The sequence below is a fragment of the Anomaloglossus baeobatrachus genome, chromosome 5, assembly GCF_048569485.1.
Source record: "Anomaloglossus baeobatrachus isolate aAnoBae1 chromosome 5, aAnoBae1.hap1, whole genome shotgun sequence".
In the NCBI taxonomy this organism is placed as follows: domain Eukaryota; kingdom Metazoa; phylum Chordata; class Amphibia; order Anura; family Aromobatidae; genus Anomaloglossus; species Anomaloglossus baeobatrachus.
Window position 1 is genome coordinate 28,515,994 of NC_134357.1, and position 25,787 is coordinate 28,541,780.

At 44.8% G+C, this 25,787-nt stretch overlaps 1 protein-coding gene across 1 annotated transcript in view; it reads left to right on the top strand.

Annotated features, from left to right (window-relative positions):
• The window catches only part of LOC142312595 (ovostatin-like), a 297,827-nt gene that overhangs the window by 112,935 nt on the left and 159,105 nt on the right, over positions 1 to 25,787 (top strand). The window contains exons 13-15 of the mRNA XM_075351587.1: positions 6,853 to 6,886; positions 7,000 to 7,142; positions 20,935 to 21,084. Of these exons, the coding sequence (XP_075207702.1) occupies positions 6,853 to 6,886; positions 7,000 to 7,142; positions 20,935 to 21,084 (327 nt within the window). The remainder of the gene's footprint in view (positions 1 to 6,852; positions 6,887 to 6,999; positions 7,143 to 20,934; positions 21,085 to 25,787) is intronic.

Genomic DNA, 25,787 nt, shown 5'->3' on the forward strand with positions numbered 1-25,787 from the left:
CGGGAGTCTGCAGACAGGTGAGTATGAGATTTTTCTACTGTTCCCTTTTGATTTAGCAGCCGCTTCCACCTTCTGCACGGGAGCGGACATGGCACCTGGCGGGAAATGGAAGCAGCGGTGGGGGTACTGGGAGGATTCACGCTTCTGTGTTTACTGACAGAAGGAATCCTCTTCCTGTACATGTCACTTTACTACCCACCCCTTGCACTTTATAGCTGCGTTTTTAGTGATAAAAACGCACTAAAACGCAGCTATATTTTGAATTTGCGGTTTTCATTGCGTTTTTTTACATCTCATTGAACTCAATGGGTGGAAAACGCAGTGAAAAACGCAAAAATAATTGACATGCTGCGTTTTTGTGGTGCCCCCAAAAACGCAGCTAAAAAAAACACTGTGTGGAGACAGCAAAAATGAAAACTCATAGACTTTGCTGTCTGCACACAGCGTTTTCTGAGCAAAAACGCACCCGAAAAACGCGCAAAAACGCCACGAAAAAACACACTGTGTGAACTTACCCTATGCACACCTGAAAGACGCGCAAACATCTGAATACTGGCGTGGTCTGTGCAGGCCTGGGGACTCCCGCAGTGCAGCTCTAGGACCTTTGGTGAGTCACATGACACAAGTGATGTCACTAAAGGTCCTGCAACTGCGAAAACTTCAGTGATCATACAGAACTTGTACGATCACTGAAGTTTACGATTGAAAGGCTGGGTGCTGGGGCCCACTCAGGCCTGTGATGCCCTGTGGTCTGGGAGCTGCCTGAGGGCACCATAATGGGGGGCAGCTGCACTACAGGCCCCCAGCAGCAGGACAGATGGGATGGTGGAGGCGGCTGGAGCACTGTCTGGCAGGTGACTGGTAAAGTAAAGAGCCCCCCTGCACACACCCCCGGGGCCCCTGCTCGCTCCCCTGGGCCCCCGCACCCCCCCCCCGGGGCCCCTGTTCACTCCCCTGGGCCCCTGCTTGCTCCCCTGGGCCCCCGCTCGCTCCCCTGGGCCCCCGCCTTCTATACTCACGTGCTGCTGCTCCTGCAGCCTGGCCTGGGGCGATGCCGGGTATGTCCTCTGCAGCGCGATGCTGCCAGCACCTGCACAGGAAGGAAGCAGTCATCACTCTGAGACTGCCTCCTCCTGCAGTGTCGCTGGCTGCGTAGATAAGTCAGAGCCGCGCGGCACTGACAGTGACAGCAGGCAGAGCAGGGAGATCGCTCTCCCTCCTTGCCGCTGCAGAGGGAATGGGATTGTCACTAATCAAATCGGCAATGTGCCGATATGATTAGTGATGTTACCGGCGGCTGGGGCCTCTCTCCCATATCCATAGGGGCCCAGGGGGGTAGGGGGGCGGTGCCTAGGGGGCGTGGCTATCAATAGCAGGGGCCCACCGGGGGTTCTCCCGACCTCCTGGTGGGCCAGTCCGCCCCTGCGCAGACATATGTCTGATACACTAAATTCCTCTGCGGTGAATGTTTCAGCAGTTTCCAGGCACTTCACTACTATATACAAACTGGGTACCAGGATTCCGCATGGTATGAACACGAGGAGAGACCTTATCATGCAGTACACCCAGTGATCCCTCTCCTTGTGTTCATCTAGAATGCAGGCTGTTTGTAAAAAGTCCAGCTACAAAAAAAAAATAATATTTTTTTTTCTCTTGTGTTTTTCACTAAATTTTTCCAGCTTACGACTATGACCTGATGATTGCATTCAATCTGTACTTTTCCATTGTGGTGCCCCTGACCTGGTCAGGCACCACTGAGTACTGCACCCATGCTGGGGGCAGTACAATACAGGTAATCCAGAAGGCTGACCGGGGTGTGATTACCTTCAGGCGCATAGTAACCAGGTCTCCCACATCTACCTTTGATAGGGACCCCTGGGGAATCCAGGAAGGGGGCGTGGCCTCCATGTCCACTCAAGGGGGGTGGTAGAGAGTCTGGTTGCTAGGTTGCATAGGCAGGCACAGAGGGGAGGGAGTAGTGAGCCGGGCAGTTAGTGCAGCTCAGGGAGAGCAGTCGCAAGAAGCAGACCCTGCAGGCTGTCCCGATCCTGACAACGCACGTGCAGTGGCTATCGACAGGGGAGATCGGTCACCTGGTAGTGCCACCCGAAATCCACCCAAGACTAGAGAGAGCAAAGAGGTGGCTGAGTACGGGGACTGCCAGGGAGGTACCAGGCCCGCACGGGTTGCAGGTTCCCAGAGCAGGGGCCCATTCAGTTGGCCTGCTCAATCTGCAGGTGGGGGTACTTCACGCCGTCACCACCACACCACAGAGTCCGGAGCCACGTAGGAAAGAGAGGGCCCATAGTTCACAAGAGGCAAGCAGCCGGAGTGACCTGGTCCAGGCTACAAGAAAATGGGCCAAAAAAGGGGAGAACAGGCAGCAACTTCCCTGGGCGACCCCAGCAGGACTACAAGTCAGGGTCACCCCAAAACACAAAGGGCTAGGAAGGCGAGTCGGTAGTCACCCTGAAAAGTCAGCCTGAAGGAGTGCCTGGTTTCCTCTGGATAATCCCAGCTACGCCCGGGTACTCACCCTGCCGCCAAATGTGAGTAAAAACCCTGAAAGACTGTCTGGACTGTGCCTGAGTCATTCTGCTACTTAGGTTCCACACACACTCAAACCGGGCCCTGGGGCCTGCCTCACTCTTGGGAGGCCACTACACCCAGCTGCACACAACACCAGCCGCAGGCGTCCCCTAACTTGCAGCGGCGGTCCCCTGACCGCAATACCGAGAGTGGCGTCACGAAATTCCTAAAAGGAGACGACCTACCTGTGACCAGACTGTCCCGTGGCGTCCCTGAAGGTAATGCACCAGCACCGCTACACCTGCCGGGCTCCACACCATCAATGGAGGGTTTTGAGGACAATGTTTTCTCTCCTTGAAATTTTTGGTTACTAGCACTTGCTTGCGATAATAACTTCATGATTGCATTCACTCTGTATTTTCCCATTAATTGAGGGGCTTGAGGAGAATGTTTTTTCTCCTTGAAATTTTTATAGATCACTGGAACTTCAGACTATATAAACATAGAGAGGGATCCTATTATATACAGCATCTATTGGGTTTTTCCCTCTGTGTCTGTTTTGCATCGTAGATGCGTTTTTTCTGCTCCTATTTTTTTCAGTGTCTATTATAAACACTTTTTGCCTACTATTAGTAGCACTATTGCAGCACCCACCATGAATTAATAAAAAGAACATAAAATAATAAAAAAATAAAAAATTTAGCTTGTACTACACAGAAAAAAAATTCTTTTCTTTTATGTTTCCTTTTAGGATCTGACATGAATATTATGTACAAGCTATTTATGGCTTCTCTTACTATTACTATGATTGTTTTTAACTGCTTTACATGTATAATTTTTCTCTTTCTTTCATTGGACTGTGTATATATATATATATATATATTTATTATATATAAATATAAATATATATATATATATATATATATATATATATATATATATATATATATATATAATTTTATTCAGTGCGGTTGTCTCCATGTTTTTGGGGGTTTTTTTTCTTTCACTCTTTCTAAATCTGATGCAGTTCATGTTTAGTGTGATGGGTGTGTTACCCACCTAATTAAATCAACCTGTTTTTTGACGTGCATTGCATTTAAATACCCCTTGGAGACTTTCATACGCATTCCATGACTAAGACCTATGCAGGTCGAAACGCATAGGAAAAAGCTCCTCTGTCCCCCATGCCTCTGTATGTCGTTGTATACTGATGGAAAGAAACGTTTAATACTCAATAAAGGAATTGTTTTTACCTACAACTCTCCTGGAGACGCTGGAAATTTTTCTGCATTATTCCGCTCAAGCCACCCACTGGTGTGTCTGGTGGGTGTGGTGCAGGGTGTTCATAGCATTTGATTTTCTGTTGGAGGCAGCACTGTAAGATGAGGATCCAGAACCATGAGGGATTTGAATACTGTACTAAGGAGAAGAGCGTGCAGTATCCTATGACGACCTGACAGTACAGGGGCGTCACAGGATCATAACCACATTGGTGGTGGTCCAAAAACCGGCACCCTTGAGGACGTCTGTTTTCAGGTCCTATGACCTTCAACTCCATTCAATGGGCAGTGGTCAGTCTCCAGTACTGCATATCAGCACGTGGATGGAAACTGAGCTTTAGCACCCAAGAATAACCATAATACAGTGTACAAAACTGTGCTGTTCTTACTTCATTCATCTCGATAACAGCTGCGGGGAAGGTCCAGACCCAACTTATCTTATATTAAAGGGGTTGTCCAGGACATTAATACTGAAGACCTATCCTTAGTATAGGTCCTAAATGTTGGATTGGTGAGGATGTGACACCCAGCATCCCGTCAATCAACTGTTCCCAGTGCCACTGTTGGCTGGAACTACTCAGTTGCGGAGCTGCACAGCACAAATACATGAATGGAATAGTGGCTGCAACTGGGTACTGCACATCCACTCTTCAGTTGAATCACTAGTAGTGGATGTGTATAATGTGGCTGTCACATCAGGGGAGATAGGGTATACTACCACTATAAGACAACACACAGGAAGGAGCTGGTCCCTTGGGTCTCTCACCACCCTAGATAGGTTCTGCGCCTATGCTCCGAGCCAGAAACCTGACCCTAGGTATCCCTAGTGCTGGACCCTAAATAGGGAACGGGTGGTATGAACTCTTCGTCAACCCCACTAAATGCTAAAGGAAGACACAAGGGAATAATATATGGGAAACACTACTGCAATCACCAGAGCCCTGGTATATAGCAAAAGACAATCACTTATCCGAGCAGCAGTAACCACATAAGTCTTTGCAGCACCAGAAGACAACGACCTCTCCAGGGTTCAGTCAGAAACAAACTATAAACCGCACTCAACAACCCCAGGGTGAGGTTAATAAAGGAAGTCAGTGGATACCAACTGCTATGAAGGAATGACAGTTTCCAAGGGTCCTAGAGTGCACTGTCTTCGAATACAGAGAACTATCATATAAGAACATGTTCTGCCAACCTCCATGATCTTCTAGTACCCGCTGCCACTGGATTGTCAGCTGGCTGTGATACCTCCATGACAAGCCGTTACACATCCTTGACAGTGGCTGCAACCACTATTCCATCAACATTGCTGTGCAGCTCAGCAATCCAGTAGTTTCGGCCAGCGACGGCACTGGGAACATCTGATTGGCGGGGGTACCGGATGTCGCACCTGTGTGATCAGACACTGATGGCCTATCTTCATCAAAGTCCTGGACACCACTGGACTACCTATAATAAGGATTGGGCATCAATATTCTCTACAAACACTTTAAAGCTGCTCGGATCCGGGTTCTCGGTGGCTCAAGGGTCTCCGAACCCGGGGGTCGTATGGCCTCTCGACTAAAGGGGGATATTTACAAGGGATTATATAGTTTGTGATGCCACACGTGGTGCACGGTAACTAGGGGGGAATACTGCTGTTGCTGTGGGGGAGTACCCGGGGTGATGACAGGGGCAGCCAGGTGCTGTAACCTTCCACGGGTAGGGGGAAATGCCCCGGGACTCGGTGCGGGGGATAAGGCCATGGGATGCAGGGGTCGCTCTTGTACTCAGTCCATTAAGCAAACACCGACAAGCGGGTAAACCAAATCTCTGGACACCGTTGCCACTGAGGGGAGCTAGTTCGGGTCCCATCCCCAATGGTGCTGACTGGTGATCCATGACCTGCCTCCTGGCACTAAGTTTACTTCTCTGGTGGTCCCGGTAGTATGAAACTTACCAGGTTCTGCTCCCCACTATGGCTAAGTGTGGGAGTTTGCTCTCAGGGCTCACGCTTGGGATTTTCTGGACCGTTTTGGGTGGAAAGTCCTATCCCCCTCGTTGCGCTAATGCACCGATTCTGGAGAGGTTGGGAATTAATCTTGAAGGCTCCATTCTCTACGCGTAAATTATCGAGTTGCCTGCAGCTACTCCCCGACTTAGGGTCAACGTACCCCGTCGTGCCTCGGTCCTGGACCGGTGATGATGCAAGGCCGCCGGCTGCCCTGCCTGACAGATCCGAGCCCCTTGCCACGATCCCCTGCGACTGGGGATCTGACACCTCTAGGCCCAGACCACCGTCTGCAGCCTAGACGGCTTTCGTATGGGAGTCACCGCTCCCGACCTCCTCAGAGCTCCTCACAGCTCAAGGGCTACTTCCCAACCCTCTCTCCACTCACAGACTGACTACACTCCTCACTTCCCCTTCCTGACCCCCCTCCCCCCCAGGTGGGCAACTCTATTCCACTCAAGCCGTCCACTGGTGTGTCAGGTGGGTGTGGTGCAGGGTGTATCTAGGATTTGATTTGCTGTTGGAGGCAACACCATTTGGTTAGGGACCCATAACCAAGAGGGAGGTGGATACTGCACGGGAGGGTAGATTGTTTAATACCCTGTGACGACCTGATAGTCCAGGGGCGTCACATATATATATGGCAAAAAGCAAAACCTAGACCAGCTCACCTGTTGAAGCTCTGGAAAAACTGAATCCTCCTGGTTACTTCTGTGGTGCACGGATCGGGACTGGGAGACCATCCAATAATTTGTGCAGACAATGAAATGGCCGGTGCAGACAATATTTTGTGCAGACTATAACCTAAAGCCAGTGCTATACTGGCACTATCGGGCTGATTCTATACATACCTTTAGTTGTCAGCTCGGATGTAGAGGTTTTGAAACACAAGCAAGTAAAGTTTGTAAACTGAGCAGCTTTTTGATTGACAGCAGCAGCCGATCAGCTAATGGCTGGGGTGGGTATTTGTAGTGATTCCCGTGTCTCTGTTTTATTTTTTTACATCTAATAATTTTTATTTTTTTTTAGGTCAGATCAAAAGAAGGATTTAAGTTACACAGCACACAGACTGAGACGCTGAGCGACGGTGAGAATCCGCCCTGCAGAACTGATAATACAGTATCAGCCACTTCACACATCTGCTGATACTTTATACAGGAGCGGATATGGGAATGTAACATTCAGATTCTGTCCTTACAGATTGGAAAGGATCCTACAGCATAGACCTGTATGTAAACTCTGATTTTGCAATCAACATTGAAATCCTGATTTGGGCACCGATGCAGACAGAAATCATCTCAGACTATGTGCATGTGGACGTAGAAATCTGCTTTAAAAATGAGGTTGGTGCAATAATACTCAAAACATGGAAATATGTGCTATAGAGGTTGGAGAATTAGAGAATATTGATAGGTTAGATTAATGATTGGAGCTCTGGAGTATAATACAGGATGTAACTCAGGATCAGTACAGGATAAGTAATGTAATGCATGTACACAGTGACTGCACAAGCAGAATAGTGAGTGCAGCTCTGGAGTATAATACAGGATATACAGTTAGGTCCAGAAATATTTGGACAGTGACACAATTTTCGCGAGTTGGGCTCTGCATGCCACCACATTGGATTTGAAATGAAACCTCTACAACAGAATTCAAGTGCAGATTGTAACGTTTAATTTGAAGGTTTGAACAAAAATATCTGATAGAAATTGTAGGAATTGTACACATTTCTTTACAAACACTCCACATTTTAGGAGGTCAAAAGTAATTGGACAAATAAACCAAACCCAAACAAAATATTTTTATTTTCAATATTTTGTTGCGAATCCTTTGGAGGCAATCACTGCCTTAAGTCTGGAACCCATGGACATCACCAAACGCTGGGTTTCCTCCTTCTTAATGCTTTGCCAGGCCTTTACAGCCGCAGCCTTCAGGTCTTGCTTGTTTGTGGGTCTTTCCGTCTTAAGTCTGGATTTGAGCAAGTGAAATGCATGCTCAATTGGGTTAAGATCTGGTGATTGACTTGGCCATTGCAGAATGTTCCACTTTTTTGCACTCATGAACTCCTGGGTAGCTTTGGCTGTATGCTTGGGGTCATTGTCCATCTGTACTATGAAGCGCCGTCCGATCAACTTTGCGGCATTTGGCTGAATCTGGGCTGAAAGTATATCCCGGTACACTTCAGAATTCATCCGGCTACTCTTGTCTGCTGTTATGTCATCAATAACACAAGTGACCCAGTGCCATTGAAAGCCATGCATGCCCATACCATCACGTTGCCTCCACCATGTTTTACAGAGGATGTGGTGTGCCTTGGATCATGTGCCGTTCCCTTTGTTCTCCAAACTTTTTTCTCCCCATCATTCTGGTACAGGTTGATCTTTGTCTCATCTGTCCATAGAACACTTTTCCAGAACTGAGCTGGCTTCATGAGGTGTTTTTCAGCAAATTTAACTCTGGCCTGTCTATTTTTGGAATTGATGAATGGTTTGCATCTAGATGTGAACCCTTTGTATTTACTTTCATGGAGTCTTCTCTTTACTGTTGACTTAGAGACAGATACACCTACTTCACTGAGAGTGTTCTGGACTTCAGTTGATGTTGTGAACGGGTTCTTCTTCACCAAAGAAAGTATGCGGCGATCATCCACCACTGTTGTCATCCGTGGACGCCCAGGCCTTTTTGAGTTCCCAAGCTCACCAGTCAATTCCTTTTTTCTCAGAATGTACCCGACTGTTGATTTTGCTACTCCAAGCATGTCTGCTATCTCTCTGATGGATTTTTTCTTTTTTTTCAGCCTCATGATGTTCTGCTTCACCTCAATTGAGAGTTCCTTAGACCGCATGTTGTCTGGTCACAGCAACAGCTTCCAAATGCAAAACCACACACCTGTAATCAACCCCAGACCTTTTAACTACTTCATTGATTACAGGTTAACGAGGGAGACGCCTACAGAGTTAATTGCAGCCCTTAGAGTCCCTTGTCCAATTACTTTTGGTCCCTTGAAAAAGAGGAGGCTATGCATTACAGAGCTATGATTCCTAAACCCTTTCTCCGATTTGGATGTGAAAACTCTCATATTGCAGCTGGGAGTGTGCACTTTCAGCCCATATTATATATATAATTGTATTTCTCAACATGTTTTTGTAAACAGCTAAAATAACAAAACTTGTGTCACTGTCCAAATATTTCTGGACCTAACTGTAAATCAGGATCAGTACAGAATCAGTAATGTATGTACACAGTGACTGCACCAGCAAAATAGTGAGTGCAGCTCTGGAGTATAATACAGTATTGTAATTCAGTATCAGTACTGTAATATATGTATACATTGACTGCACCAGCAGAATAGTGAGTGCAGCTCTGGAGTATAATACAGGATATAACTCAGGATCAATACTGAAAAAGTAATGTATATATGGCTGCTTTTTTGGCCAGAAAGCTGTAGGTGCATCTCAATAAATTAAAATCTCATCAAAAAGTTAATTTATTTCAGTAATTCAATACAAAAAGGAAACACATATATTATAAAGAGTCATTACACACAGAGCAATCTGTTGTGAATACGTTTTCCAGTTTGGGGCTCCCTCTTGTGGTCAGTGCTGGCGGTGCAGTTGATGTGTGGAATGAAAGTGACTCACCTGCAGAGGACTGGCAATCAGGGTCAGATTGGGCTATTTAACTGAGTAGTTTTCTCTGGTTCCTTGCCGGTGGTCAATTGCTCCTCTGTGTTAAGGAAATTCTGTAACCAGCTCTGCTCACTTCCAGAACTACTATCAGATAAGTGGTCTTTGTACCTCTGCTGTTTGCTTCCAATTTTCTTGTTGCTTTTTCTGCATTGATACTAATGCATGATTCCTATTTTGTCTGTGTAGAGTTTGTGGTGGAATGGGATCATTCCCTGCTGGGAGTGTCTGTATACTTAGCTCCATGATTCTGCAAGGTTTGTGTTTGTCATGCTTGGTATTAATTCAGTCCCTCATCTGTATTAGTGTTTTTGGATCCCAGTAACATCTGAGTGCTGATACAGTGGGGGAGAGGTTGTGTGAGCTCAGGATATTTCCATATCAGTAGTGCTGGTATATATCAGGGGTTTTACGGCTGCAGACAGTTGGTCTTTCCTATCCTTTCTTATAAAGATCGTTTGGGCCTCACCTTTGCTGAATCTGTCTTTTCTGTCTTTGTATTGTATTTTTCTATATCACCGAAGCCTTTACATGTGGGGGGCTATCTATCTATCTTTGGGGACTACTCCGAGGCAGATTAGCTTTCTTATATTTCTATCTGTGAGATTATTTAGTTCTCTTGCTTTGTCGAAGCATCCAGGCCATCGCAGGCACGCCCCACGGCTACTGTTAGTTGTGTGTCAGGATTAGGTCTGCAGTCCGTTAAGTCTCTAGCCACTCTGTTACCTTTTTGGGATTCCGCATTTTTTGATCCTTCTAGGTCCCTGAATCATAACAGCAATCTATTCCTATATATTATATAGAGTCATTACACACAGAGGGATCTATTCCTATAAATTATATAAATTGTCAATTTGAATAATTCCCAGAGGGGCATTGCAGCTATAAGTCCCCTTACCACTGACAAGCAGACTGGTTTGTCAGGTCTCCATAAGGAGAATAGTCTTCCCCCGTGGTCCTATATATTATATAGAGTCATTACACACAGAGGGATCTATTCCTATATATTATATAGAGTCATTACACACAGAGGGATCTATTCCTATATATTATATAGAGTCATTACACACAGAGGGATCTATTCCTATATATTATATAGAGTCATTACACACAGAGGATCTATTCCTTTATATTATATAGAGTCATTACACACAGAGGGATCTATTTCAAGTGTTTATTTTTGTTATTGTTGATGATTATGGCTTACAGCCAATGAAAACCCAGAAGTCCTTATCTCAGAAAATTAGAATAATTACCACAAAACACCTGCAGAGGCTTCCTAAGCATTTAAAATGGTCCCTTAGTCTGGTTCAGTAGGCTACACAATCATGGGGAAGACTGATGACTTGATAGATGTCCAGAAGGCAGTCACTGACACACTCCACAAGGAGGGTAAGCCACAAAAGGTCATTGCTAAAGAAGCTGGCTGTTCACAGAGTGCTGTATCTAAGCATAGTAATTGAACGTTAAGTCCAAGGAAAAAGTGTGACAGAAAAAGGTGCACAAGCAATCGGGATAACCGCAGCTTGGATAGGATTGTTAAGAAAAGGCCATTCAAAACTTTGGGGAGATTCACAAGGAGTGGACGCTGCTGGAGTCAGTGCTTCAAGATCCAACGCACACAGACGTATCCAGGGCATGGGCTACAAGTATCACATTCCTTGTGTCAAGCCACACATGACAAATAGACAACGCCAGAAGCGTATTATCTGGGCCAAGGAGATAAGAACTGGACTGTTCTCAGTGTCCAAGGTGTTGTTTTCAGATGAAAGTAAATTTTGCCTTTCATTTGGAAATCGCGGCCCCAGAGTCAGGAGGAAGAGTGGAGAGGCCACAATCCAAGCTGCTGAGGTCTAGTGTGAAGTCACCACAATCAGTGATGGTTTGGGGAGCCATGTCATCTGCTGGTGTAGCTCCACTGGGTTTTATCAAGGCCAAAGTCAGCGCAGCCGTCTACCAGGAAATTTTACAGCACTTCATGCTTCCCTCTGACGACAAGCTTTTTGAAGATGGAAATATCATTTTCCAGCAGAACTTGGCCCCTGTCCACACTACCAAAAGTACCAATACCCGGTTTACTAACCACAGTATCACTGTGCTTGTTTGGCCAACAAACTCTCCTGACCTAAACCCCATAGAGAATCTATGAGAGCCAACAATGCAGACAAGCTGAAGGCGGCTATCAAAACAACCCGGGCTTACATAACACCTCAGCAGTGCCACAGGCTGCTCGCCTCCATGCCACATTGCCGCATTGATGCAGTAATTCATGCAAAAAGAGCTGCGACCAAGTATTGAGGCATTTACTGTACAGACTTTTCAGTAGGCGCCAACATTTCTGTTTCATTTTTTCAGTTTGTCTTATAAAATATTGTAATTTTCTGATTTAATGACTTTTTGGCTTTTCATTGGCTGTAAGCCATAATCATCAACATTAACAAAAATAAACACGTGAAATAGATCCCTCTGTGTATAATCACTCTATATAATATATAGGAATAGATCACTCTGTGTATAATGACTATATAATATGAATAGATCCATTTGTGTGTAATGACTCTATATAATATATAATAAACATGGGAAATAAATCCCTCTGTGTGTAATGACTCTATATAATATACAGTCCCTGACAGACAGAAGTTCTGTCGCTTATCCATGTTATGTAAATAAAAGCTTATAACCTGACTTTAAATTAATCCATTGGTTTCATAAATTACTCTTTTGAAAGCTGAAACCCTCAGATATTTGGTTTAGGTTATGAAAATAAAGTTGCTGCAAAGCTGAAATATTGATCATTTAATGAACACAGAAAGGTCAGATATTGGCAAGACAAAAGTTTTGTCGCCGACAGAAAGTAATGTGAAATTTAAACAAATAATTAACTTCTAATACAAAAATATGTTGCATAACATTGGTGAATGAAGTTTTGGTGCTATTAGAGCCATATTTAATATTTTGTGTGACTTCTATGCGCTTGAAGGACTGCATCCATGCGGTTCAACAATGATTCATACAATTTATTGATGAAGTCATCACGAAAAGCAAAGAATGCAGTCTTACATACCTCCCAGTGTTCATCTAGATTATTTGGTTTTGTCTTCCAAGCTTCCTCTTTCATCCTACCCCAAACATGCTCAATGATTTTCATGTCTGGTGTCTGGGCTGGCCAGTCCTTGAGCACCTTGATCTTCTTTGCCAGGAGGAACTTCGTTGTAGAGATGGATGTTTGAGATGGAGCACCAGCCTGCTGCAGAATTTGACCCCTTTTATGATTGGGAATGTAAGAGGTAGCTAATACTTCTTGATATTTTAGGCTATTGATATTGCCTTCCACCTTGCAAAGGTTTTGCACACCCTCATACTGAATGTAACCCCACACCATGATCTTTCCACCACCAATTGTAACTGGTTTCTGGATGCACACGGCTCCAGTAGGTCTCCTGCAGTATTTATGGTGGCTGTGGTGTAATTCAACTGAAGATCCATCAGAGAAATCCACCTTCTGCCACTTTTCCAGTGTCCATCTGTTTAGCAGGCTGTGGGACTTGGCAAATACCACACGGTTTTTTAATTGCCTTTTGTTTAGTGCTGGCTTCTGGGCATTGATTCGATCATGGAGGCGATTTCGAGACAGAATCCTACAAACTGTTCTAGTTGACACAGGGACTTGAGGTGACCAGTAGAGTTGAGCGATGTTCGAGGTTCGTGGTTCGCCAATGTCATGTTCGAATGATTTTGGGGGGTGTTCGAGAGGTTCGCTGAACTCAAGCATTTTGCTAAAAGCTCGAAGTTCGAGTTACGTTTGAGCTGGTTCGATCAACAAAAAGCCTAGCTAGTTACTAGCTGGCCTTTCACTGTAACAGTGTGAGTCACTGTGAATCACGCTATTATCAAAATTCAGCGTATATTGTGTGGGGGGGACGGGGTTTAGATCAGTGCTACTGCTAAGTGCTAAGAGAATGCCGATCACCATTTTTTTTTTTTCCCTCACCGCACGTACAGTGGGGCGGGCCAGGCTGTCAGCAAATCACAGAGACACACACTGCAAAGTGGATTTTTGCCAGACAAGCAAGGGCATGTCACATGTCCTTGCCTTATAAGACACAGCCATTTTCCCCGTTGCCGCCATTATATCTCTACTGCGTGTGGGTGACAGTCACCGCTGCCGCTGCTGCTGCTGTGTGCGCTATAGAGATACAGTGCAATCTACACAGCGCTTTAGGGATTAGGGACTACTGGTTATTTTAGCCCTTTTCAGGGCTGATTTACAGGCGTTCATAGCCATAGCTGCTAGGCAGGTCCGTGCAAACGCTGTGCTGCTACCTACAGCACCCCTGCATTCTACCCACCTGCCCAGTTTTGCTACACTATTTTATTTCCCCCAAGAGCTGACACTTTTTGTGGCATCCTAAAAGTGTCTTGAATACTAAGTTAGTGTTCCTTTGCTGTTCACTGACCCACAGCACCCCTGTATTCTACCCACCTGCCCAGTTTTTCCACGCTATTTTATTTACCCAAAGAGCTGACACTTTTTGTGGCATCCTAAAAGTGTCTGGAATACGAAGTTAGTGTTCCTTTGCTGTCCACTGACCCACAGCACCCCTGCATTCTACCCACCTGCCTAGTTTTGCCACGCTATTTTATTTCCCCAAAGAGCTGACACTTTTTGTGGCATCCTAAAGGTGTCTGGAATACTAAGTTAGTGTTCCTTTGCTGTCCACTGACCCAGAGCACCCCTGCATTCTACCCATCTGCCCAGTTTTGCCATGCTATTTTATTTTCCCAAAGAGCTGACACTTTTTGTGGCATCCTACAAGTGTGTGGAATACTAAGTTAGTGTTCCTTTGCTGTCCAGTGACCCACAGCACCCCTACATTCTACCCACCTGCCCATTTTTGCTACGCAATTCTAATTGCAAACTGTGCTGCCACTGTTAGGGGCATACTAAAATTGTCTGAGATACTACCTTAGTGTTTCTTTGCTGCCAATCACGGTACAGCACCTGTGCATGCTACACACCTGTCCATTTTTGCTACGCAATTCTAATTGCAAACTGTGCTCCCACTGTTAGGGGCATACTAAAATTGTCTGGGATACTACCTTAGTGTTCCTTTGCTGCCAATCACGGTACAGCACCTGTGCATGCTATAAACCTGTCCATTTTTGCTACGAAATTCTAATTGCAAACTGTGCTGCCACTGTTAGGGGCATACTAAAATTGACTGGGATAGTCAGTGTTGGTTCTTCAGCTGTCAATAAAGCTAGACCACCTCTGCCTTGTACACACCTGTCCATTTTTGCTACGCAATTCTAATTGCAAATCGTGCTGCCACTGTTAGGGGCATACTAAAATTGACTGGGATACTCAGTGTTTTGATTATTCAGCTGTCAATAAAGCTAGACCACCTCTGCAATCTACACCACCTCTCAATTTTTGCTACCACATTTTAAGTGTCCAATCTTGTTGCTAACAAAATGAGTGGCAAAAGGACAGATGCTGGTGGAAAGGGGAACAGGCGTGTTGTAAAAGGAAAAAAAGTTTGTGTCTGTGGGGTAGGTGGGAAAGCTACATTAACATCTGCTGAAGAAAGGCCATCTTCCAGCAAAAGTAAGATGTCTACTACTTTCCGTGGACAATCGGATGCGCTACCTTTTTTACGAAACTGAACAACTGTAACAAAGGTAGATGATGCACAAAAAAAGAACATGCTTGAATGGATCTCAAGTGCTCCAACAAGTGGCCTCTCCTCCACCTCAACTTGAACATCCAAAAAACAACAGTCCTCTGAGTTGTCACCCCAATCACACTTGCTTTCTCCCAGCTCTCAAGTCTCCACCCGCCCTGCAGAGCATGGTGTAGCAGAGATGGCTGAGTCTGCAGAGCTGTTCAGTCACATTATAGCCTGGAATCAGAGGTCTGCTCCCAAGCTACAGTGAGTACAGACCAGGAAATGATCTGCAGTGATGCCCAGAAGCTTTGTGAGTCAGATTCAGGCCCTGATGACCAAGTTTCTGAGCATAATGTAGACCCTCATTCCCAAACTGTAACACCTGTTGGTGGAGACAATGAGGAACATACTGATGATGATGAGACGCAGATACCTGATTAGGATGACAACTAACTTAACTATTCAGTCAGGGCAGCAAGAGGTTACGTCTGAGGGCGAGGGGAGTGAAAACACAATGCTTGATGATGAAGTTCTAGATCCCACTTACTGTCATCCCACAGTCAGGCACTCGAGGAGGTCACCAGAGGCGGTGGAGGAGGATACGACTGACGACGAAGTTACCTGGACAGAGTCGGAGTACTGGAAGCACGTCAACAACTGCATTCTCAGCCACAACTCTGCCTCTGAGCACAAGTCGGGGTGGCTCTGCAGGTCGCATGGGCTCTAAGCGTTGCCTAGCTTGGTCCTTTCTTGACCTCACAAAGGATCTCCCAAATCATGTCATATGTAAGATTTGTCGCCAATCTATAAGTAGAGGCCAAAACCTCACTAGTTTGACAACTTCTTCCATGAATTGTCACATGAATAACAAGCATAAGTCCCAGTGGGAAGCTCACCATGCTACAATGCGGCCTAGCGGAGCGGGCCAACCACCATCTGCCCCTTCAAGTGTATCCGCACGGTCTTCATTGTTGTGAATGACAGTTATGCTTTGGCTGCTGGGAGGCTCCCTCTTGTGGTCAGGAATGGTTTGGACAGAGACCAGGTGTGTTGAGCAATGGGCGTTTCCCTTGCTAACGCTCTGCTTATTTAAATCCTGGTCTGATAGCAGGCTATGCCGGATGTCAGTTGTTCTTTGTTCACCAGCCTGCTTCACCCTGCTCCAGACCACATCTACCTCAGATAAGTGCTTTGCTCTTTATTCGTTGCTTTGTGCTTTTTGGTCTTATCTGAGTTTGTCATTTGCTGTGGATGTTTTCAGTTTATTTGCATGCAGGGATCTTCCCTCTCAGTTGCTCAGTTGGGAAACTCCCTGCAGCTGAGGGCTTTTTTGTACTATCAGGAATTTGGAATTTTGTAGGGTTTTTCTCTGGCCACCATCAGCCCCTTTCCTATTTTAGTCAGTGGGGGCCTCACCTTTTGCTAATCTTATCCTCTATCTGTGTATTGTGTTTTCCTATATCACCGCAGTCTTTGAATGTGGGGGGCTAGCTATTCTTTATCTATTTTCTGAGGCAGAGAGTTATTCATCTTTCCTTCCTTTAGGATAGCTAGTTCTCCGGCTGGGTTCACGGTGCACAGGATGTTAGTTCACCCCTCGGCTACTTCAAGTTGTAATGGTTAGTAAGGAGATGGCGGCCTGATTAGTTGCCAATGCTCTTGTCACCTTTTACCAATGATTTATGGTGGTCTTCCATGGTTCCGGATCATAACACTACATCCTCTATGACTGTGGGGACAGCTGTCACACATGTTTTTTCACGCACAACTTCCACCTCTTTAACCGCAACAGGCAGTTTACTTGGCAGGTCGTCAGTTGTTTTGGAAGGGGAAACAAGTGCTGGTGTAGAGCTCTCTCAGACATCAAGAGCACCAACTTTGGATGAAGGCAACATCATGTCTCCGCCTGCACTTTCCTCACAGACCTGCAGTTTTCCAGGGACACCCTACTCAACACCGTCTCCACACAGCAGCCAGATCTCGGTCCCTCAGATGTGAACAAATAAAAGGCCATTTCCTCCGAGCCATGACAAAGCTAAGAGGTTGACTTTCACCCTCTGTAAGCTCTTGGCTACCGAAATGCTGCCGTTTCGCCTGGTGGACACAGAGGATTTTTGAGACCTTATGTCAGTCGCACTGGCCCAGTACCAGATGCCCATTCACCACTACTTCACCAAGAAAGGTGTGACTGCGCTACACCAGCATGTCACACACAACATCACCGCTTCCTTGAGAAACTCTGTGTGTGACGGGTGCATTTCACGACTGATACTTGGACCAGTAACCAGTAAGCATGGACAGGGGTGTTACATGTCACTGACTGGGCACTGGGTAACTATAGTGAGAGATGGAGAAGGGTCTGATGAACAAGTCTTGCCATCCCCACGAGTTGTGCGTCAATCCTCTTTATGTAGAAGTTCCTCCACTGCTTCTGCCTCCTCAACCTCGTCTGGGTCCTCCACCTCTGCCCCAATCCTGCCTGGTCAGGCCCCCCGTGTGGTAACTGCGCATAAGGAATCCCGCACACCTCCTTACTATGCTGGCAGCAGAGCTCAACGGCATCAGGCGGTCTTTACGTTGAAATGGGCAAGGTGACACACGTGCCTTGTATAGCTCATGTGTTGAACCTTGTTGTCCAGCAATTTTTAACCCACTATTCAGGCCTAGATGGGATTCTGCACAGGGCACGGTCACTCTCTGCTCACTTCCGCCGTTCAACTGGTGCAGCTGACTGACTTGCATCGCTCCAGAAGTCTTTCGGCCTGTAGGTTCACCGCCTGAAATGCGATGTGCCGACACACTGGAATTCGACTCTCCACATGTTGCAGCGACTGTGGCAGCACCGCAGAGCCCTGGTGCAATACGTTATGACGTATAGCCTGGGCCAACGAGATGCAGAGGTGGGGCAGATCACGCTGCTGGAGTGGTCTCAGATCAAGGACCTATGCACCCTTCTGCAAAGTTTCGACATGGCGACGAATATGTTTAGCGCTGAAAATGCCATTATCAGCATGACAATTCCAGTCATTTCCATGCTGGAGCACACGCTAAACACTATTCGGAGTCAGGGGGTGGGACAAGAGGAAGGGGAGAAAGTACAGAACGATTCATATGCACAAGGGATACCAACATCTACAAGGTCCAGACGTTCAGCATCACCAAGGCGGCAGGCATGGGATGGTGGGCGAGAGGGATTAACAAGGGCGCATGGTAGCAGCCGAAATGTTGAGGAAGGTGCAGGAGACCAGGAAGAAATGGAGGACGAACTCTCGATGGCCATGGAAGACTCAGCAGATGAGGGTCATCTTGGTCAAATTTCGGTTGAACGAGGTTGGGGGAGATGTCAGAGGAAGAAAGCGCGGTTCTCACCTCGCCGCCACAAACACAGCGAGGACTTGGTCCGCTTGGATGCGCAAGACACATGAGCGCCTTCTTGCTGCACTACCTACAACATGACCCTCGGATTGTCCGAATTACAAATGATGAAGACTACTGAGTTGCCACACTATTAGATCCCCGATACAAGTCCAAATTTGGCAAAATAATTCCAGCCATAGAAAGGGACGCACGTATGCAGGAGTATCAGCAGAAGCTGTTACACAATCTTAGCTCGGCTTTTCCACCAAACACCAGTGGTGCGCGGAGTGAATCTCCCAGTTGTAACTTGGCAAGCATGGGACTGTCTCGCCATTATCATTCAAACCGTATCTGGTGCTGGTAATAGCAATTTTATGTAATCGTTTCATAATTTTTTAGACCATCTAATGCAAGGCCACAAGAGACAAGAAGTCTGACACATAGTCAACTGCTGGAGAGGTTGATACAGGAGTATCTCCAAATGAACATCGATGCCATGACTTTGCAACTGGAGCCTTGCTCATTTTGGGCTTCAAATCTTGAAAAATGGCCTGAGCTCGCCACTTATGCCTTGGAGATCTTGTTGTGTCCTGCAGCCAGCGTTTTCTCTGAACGTGTCTTCAGTGCTGCTGGGTGTGTGCTGACAGATAAGCGCACGCGTATGTCCAGTGACAATGTGGGCAGACTAACGTTCATCAAGATGAACAAGTCATGGATCAGCAAGGACTTTACTACCCCGGTGTCATCCTGGGGAGAGTAAAGGCTGGCGTATTTTGGAATGTGCTTGATGCAAAACTACCTGTCAAGTTTGCAACAGGGGCACAAGTGATGCCACTGAAGTGGTGTCTGTGTGGTCCAATTTTTGGAAAAAAGGGAGACTCTGCTTGGAGTCCCCTTGCTGTGTTTTTAACAATGAGCCAAGATGAACAAGTCATGGATCAGCAAGGACTTTTCTACCTACCCCGGTGTCATCCTGGGGACAGTTAAGGCTCGCGTATTTTTGACTGTGCTTGATGCAAAACTACCTGTCAAGTTTGCAACTGGGGCACAAGTGATGCCACTGAAGTGGTGTCCGTGGGGTCCAAATTTTGGAAAAAAGGGAGACTCTGCTTGGAGTCCCCTTGCTGTGTTTTACATGATTTTAGAAGGGCATGACATGCCTATATCTGTGTCTCCTCTTCTTTTTCCTAGTCCAGCTGTTTTGTTTTTGCATGAGTATTTGTCCTTGTCACTTTCCCATGTGTTTGTGTTGTCTTGGGAGTTGTTTGTCACCTTTTGGACACCTTTTGAAGGTGTTTTCCATGTGTTTTTATGTGTTTGCCTCCCATTGTTTTCAATGGGGTTCAGGAGTTTCGTCGAATGGTTCGCCGAACCAAACTCGAACGGGGCCTCCGTTCGACGAACCGAACCGAATTCGAGCCTTTAGAGGCTCGCTCATCTCTATTAACCAGGCCTTTTGGAGCTCTGCTACAGTGGAAGAGGGGCTGGCTTTGGATTTTCTAACCAACAAACGTTCCTCCTGAGCAGTTGTCTTGCGGGGTCTGCTGGATCTGGGCTTGTCAAAAACATCTCCAGTCTCTTCAAATCTTTTTTTAATTCTTTGTACTTGACGCAAAGATACATTAAAGGTGCCAGCCACCTCTGCAGTGGATCTGGTCTTCAGCCTCTTGATAATCGCAGGGTGGATTTTTGGCATGTTGTCAGAGGTCAAGTTGCAGTTCAAGTGAAGGTCTGGGGTGCTGAGTTTCTTTTTATACAGACCAACTAATTAACCGATCATTTAGTGAGCACAGGTTAGGATGTAAATAGGGATTGGGTGCATTATATGAGAAGGCAACAAAACTTTTGTCTTGTCAAAAGCTGACCTTTCTGTGTTCATTAAATGATCAATATTTCAGTTTTGCAGCAACTTTATTTTCATAACCTAAACCAAATTTGGGAGGCTTTCAGCTTTCAAAAGAGTAATTTATGAAACCAATGGATGAATTTAAAGTCAGGTTATAAGCTTTTATTTACATAACATAGAAAAGCGACAGAACTTCTGTCAGGGACTGTATAATAAACACTTGAAATAGACCTCCCTGTGTGTAATTACTCTATATAATAAATAATACACAAGTGAAATAGATCCCTCTGTGTGTAATGACTCTATATAATATATAATAAACACATGAAATAAATCCCTCTGTGTGTAATGATTCTATATAATATATAGGAATAGATAGATCCCTCTGTGTGTAATGACTCCATATAATATATGTGTTTCCCTTTTTGTATTCAATTACTGAAATAAATTAACTTTTTGATGATCTTCTAATTTATTGAGATGCACCTGTACATGTGATGATAACGTTTTTATATGCTTGGATCAATTTAATTTGCAGTTAATATTTATTAAAACATATAATTTATCTTTTTAGGTTTCAATGACCTTCACACAAGCAGTGGTAGCGCCTGGCTCAACAGTTGAACAAGAAATATCAGCGGCTCCCGGTTCGTTCTGCGGGGTCAGAGCGTGGGATGCCAGTTTCGATTTAATTGGAATGTATAATCCTTTCAGCCCTGATAATGTAAGAGCACGAGTTGTAGAAACAGACTGAGAACTTTCATTATATACAACTTTGAATAAAAAAGATTTTGCGCAAAGCATAGAAGATGGGCACAAAATAACCATATTAATGAGTACACCCTTTTAGACAGTATTTCACATTGGGGCATATGGATGTCATATACAGTCATGGTCAAAAGTATTGGCACCCTTGAAATTGTTCCAGAAAATGAAGTATTTTTACCAGAAAATTATTACTATTAGCCATGTTTTTTATACACATGTTTATTTCTTTTGTGTGTGTGTGTATTAGAAACACACACAAAACAAACCGAGGTAAACAAGGCAAATTGGACATAATTTCACACAAAAATAGGCCGGACAAAATTGTTGTCCCCCTCCACTTAATATTTGGTTGCACACTCTTTAACCTTTACTTTTTGGAATAAATAACTGCAGTCAGTCACTTCCTATAACCGTCCACAAGCTTCTTACTCCTCTCACCTGGAATCTTGGACTCATCTTTATAAACTGCCCTAGGTCTCTCATATTTGAAGGCGTCTTCTCTTCCCCCTTTTTTCTAGATCTCTCCACAGATGTCAGTGGGATTTAGATCCGGACTCGTTGTTGCTACTTCAGAACTCTCCAGCGCTTTGTTTCCATCCATTTCTAGGGTTTTTTGAAGTCTGTTTGGGGTTATTGTTCTGCTGCAAGACTCTTGGTGAAGGACTCAAATAAAGCTTTCTGACACTGGACACTAAACTGCCACCCAAAATCCTTTGTTAATTTTCATATTTCATGATGCCTTGCATGCAGTCAATACCCCCTATCCCAGAGGCAGCAAAAAAAACAAAAACATAATTGAGCCTCCACCATGTGTGACTGTAGGTCCTGTGTTATTTTCTTTGTAGGCCTCATTCCATTTTCAGTAAACAGTAAAATGATGTGCTTTACCGAAAAGCTCTAACTTGGTCTCATCTGTCCACAAGACACTTTCTCAGAAGGATTTTGGTTACTCACGTTCATTTTGGAAAACTGAAGTCTAGCTTTTTTTATGTGTCTGTCAACAGTGAGGTCCTCCTGGGTCTCCTCCATAGTGTTTCATTTCATTCAAATGTGGCCAGATATTTCACGCTGACACTGATGTCCCCTGAGCCTGCAAGACACCTTGAATTTTGAACTTGATTGCAGCGACCTATCAACCATTCGGACTATTCTGTGTTGCAACTTTTCATAACCTATTCTCTGCCATCCACATCCAAGGACATTAGCTACAGTTCAATGGGTTGTAAACTTCTTGATTATGTTGTGCACTGTGGACAAAGGAACATCAAGGTTTCTAGAGATAGACTTGAGAACCAAAATTATTGAAAAATATCAACAGTCTCAAGGTTACAAGTCCTCAGACAGTTCTCTTTTTCTCTTTATGTTCTCTATACTTAGAGTGTTACACAAAGACACACAATGCAAAAATGGAGTCAACATCTCTCCTTTTTATCTGGTTTCAGGTGTGATTTTCATATTGCCCACATCTTTTACTTGCCACAATGAGTTTGAATGAGCATCAAACACTTGAAACAATTTTGTTTACCCACAATTTTGTCCAGCCCATTTTTGGGGGTTTGTGTAAAATTGTGTCCGATTTACTATTTTACTCTTTTTTGTGTGTTTTTTCAATACACACAAAGAAAACAAACATGTGTATTTCAAAATATGTGCAATTGCAATAATTTTCTGGGAGAAATGCTTCATTTTCTGGAACAATTTCAAGTGTGCCCACACTTTCAGCCATGACTCTTTAAAAGGGTTGGCCCACATTAAAAAAAAAAAACAACTATCCACAGGATAGGTGATAAATGCATGGTTAATAGGGGTTACATAATTAGGGTCTCTGTGCATCTCTAAAACAAGGGTCCTGAGTAGAGATGAGTGATGTTCGAATCGAACCGTTCGCCAATTTTAAATTCGAGTGGTTTTGGGCGGTGTTCGAGTCGTTCCACGAACTCGAACAATTTGCTTCATGTTCGACCGTTTGAGTTACCGTTCGATAAGGGTTCGATCACCAAAAGCGTAGCTAGTTATTAGCTGGCTTTTCACTGTAATACTGTCAGTCACTGTTACTAATGATATTATCAAAAGTGATAATAGTGTGCGGGGGGGGATTAGATCAGCGCTGCTGAGTGCTGAAAGAATTTTTCCTAACCGCGCGTACAGTGGGGCGGGCCAGGCTTTCAGCCAATCACAGACACACACAGCAAAGTGGATTTTTGCCAGACAAGCAAGGGCATGTGTCATTGGCTGTGCATGTCACATGTCCTTGCCCTATAAGACCCAGCCATTTTCCCCATCGCCGCCATTATCTCACTGCTGCGGGTGTGTGACAGTCACCGCTCCCACTGCTGCTGCTGCTGTGGGCGCTATACACTTATACAGTGCAATCTACACATCGGTTTAGGGATCAGGGACTACTTGTAATTTCAGCCCATTTCAGGGCTAGATTAGATCAGTTCATAGCCATTTTTGCTAGGCAGGTCTGTGCCAGCGCTGTGCAAGGGTTTTTTCACAGCGTCTGTCTAAATCAGCTCAGGCAATTCATTGGGGCATAGTTTCATTGTCTGGGATAGTCAGTGATGTTCCTCTGCTGACAAGAAAGCTACACCACCTCTACATTCTACACCACCTCTCCATTTCTGCTACCCATTTTTTAGTGCAAAAAGTGCAGGCAGTTCCTTGGGGCATAGTTTCATTTTCTGGGATAGTCAGGGACGTTCCTCTGCTGACAACAGAGCTATACAACTTCTGCATTCTACACCACCTCTCCATTTCTGCTAGGCAATTTTAACTGCAAAAAGTGCAAGCAATTTTTTGGGGCATAGTATGAGTGTCTGGGATAGTCAGTGACGTTCATCTGCTGACAGGAAAGCTACACCACCTCTGCATTCTACACCACCTCTCCATTTCTGCTACGCAATTTCAACTGCAAAAAGTGCAGGGAATTTTTTGGGGCATAGTATGAGTGTCTGGGATAGTCAGTGACATACCTCAGCTGACAAGAAAGCTATACTACCTCTGCATTCTACACCACCTCTCCATTTCTGCTACCCATTTTTTAGTGCAAAAAGTGCAGGCAGTTCCTTGGGGCATAGTATGAGTGTCTGGAATAGTCTGTGACGTACCACTGCTGTCAAGAAAGCTACACCTCTCCATTTCTGCTACACAATTTTTAACTGCAGGTAGTCCAGGCAATTCTTTGGAACATAGTATCAGTGTCTGTGATAGTCAGTTACGTACCACTGCTGTCAAGAAAGCTACACCACCTCTCCATTTCTACTAGCCAATTTTGAACTCCAGGTAGTCTAGCCAATCTGTGAGGAAGGTGCAGGCGTAGATATAATGTTACCTTTATCCAAAGGGGGTGCTCTCGATGTCTGAGAGAGTGCAACATCAGCAGCTGTTTCCACTTTCAAAACAACTGACATCCTGCCAATCACACTGCCTGTTGCGGGTAAAGAGGTGGAAGGTCTGCGTCCAAAAGCATGTGTGACTGGTGTCCCCACAGTCACAGAGGATGAAGAGCACGCAGATGCACTTGATGGGGGGCAGACGGTGGTTGCACAGCCCCGCTAGGCCGCATTGTAGCACAGTGACCTTCCCATTGCGACTTATGCTTCATTTAAAGTCATGTACAGGGTTGGCTCCCCAGTATAGAGCAAAACCACGCACCAGGAAAAGGACTCTAGGCAGTTGGGTTGATAAATGATTGTTTAACTTTACCAAAACAAACAATAACAACCATGCATAAAACTGAAAGAATAGAACAATCTATTCACAAGTCCAAAAGCCTACACCCCTATGCTGCAATACTCCTAATGGTGATTTATACCCCCTTCTCACCAATCTTTGCCTAACCAAGGGACTGTCTAAACACCTTCAACCTTATCTCTTGATTTCAAATCAGGAGATACTCAGAGTGTATTTATGCATAACAATAAATTCAATAAACTTTTTTTAGGATAAAACCCAAAACTTTATTAAGCAATCAAATATACAAATGTTAAAATAAACAGGGAGACACACCTTGTTGAAGGACGAAAACATGCCCCTATTTCAAACACACATCAGTATTATTAGTCAGATGAAGTACAAATATCACTAATCTTTTTTGCTCTTATTCATATATCCAGTGATTGTGGTCAATAAAAAGTCAATGCTGTTGCCCAGATTATTATCAGAAAGAAACTATACAATACAGGCAGCAGTTCAACCCTTCATTAATACTGTACAGGTGCAATACGCCAATACTTCTGTAAATTAATTTGCCACCAATATACTCAAACTCCAAAGCTTAGATAGTGCACATCACTGCTACCTATAAATGGTAATAGTCACCAACATAAATATGTATCATCGACTATCCAAATATAAATGTACCAATAAGCACACAATAATCAGAAAAATTGAACAATAATAGAGAGTATGTTATATCAAGCCTAAAAAAGCAGGTATAGTAAAGAGCTATTGCCTGAAAGTATATGTATGCCGTTGCTGTCAAAAACCGGCTATATACAGCGCTTATCATGGGAGATGTTACCAAATGTGCATATTACAATAGATAATCTACAACTGCCGTACACATCCAAGTTGATTTAAATCTCTTGCAAAATGTAGTACCATAGCCTGCACATGGTCAGAGGCACAAATAGCAGCGCATCAAAAAAGACTTTT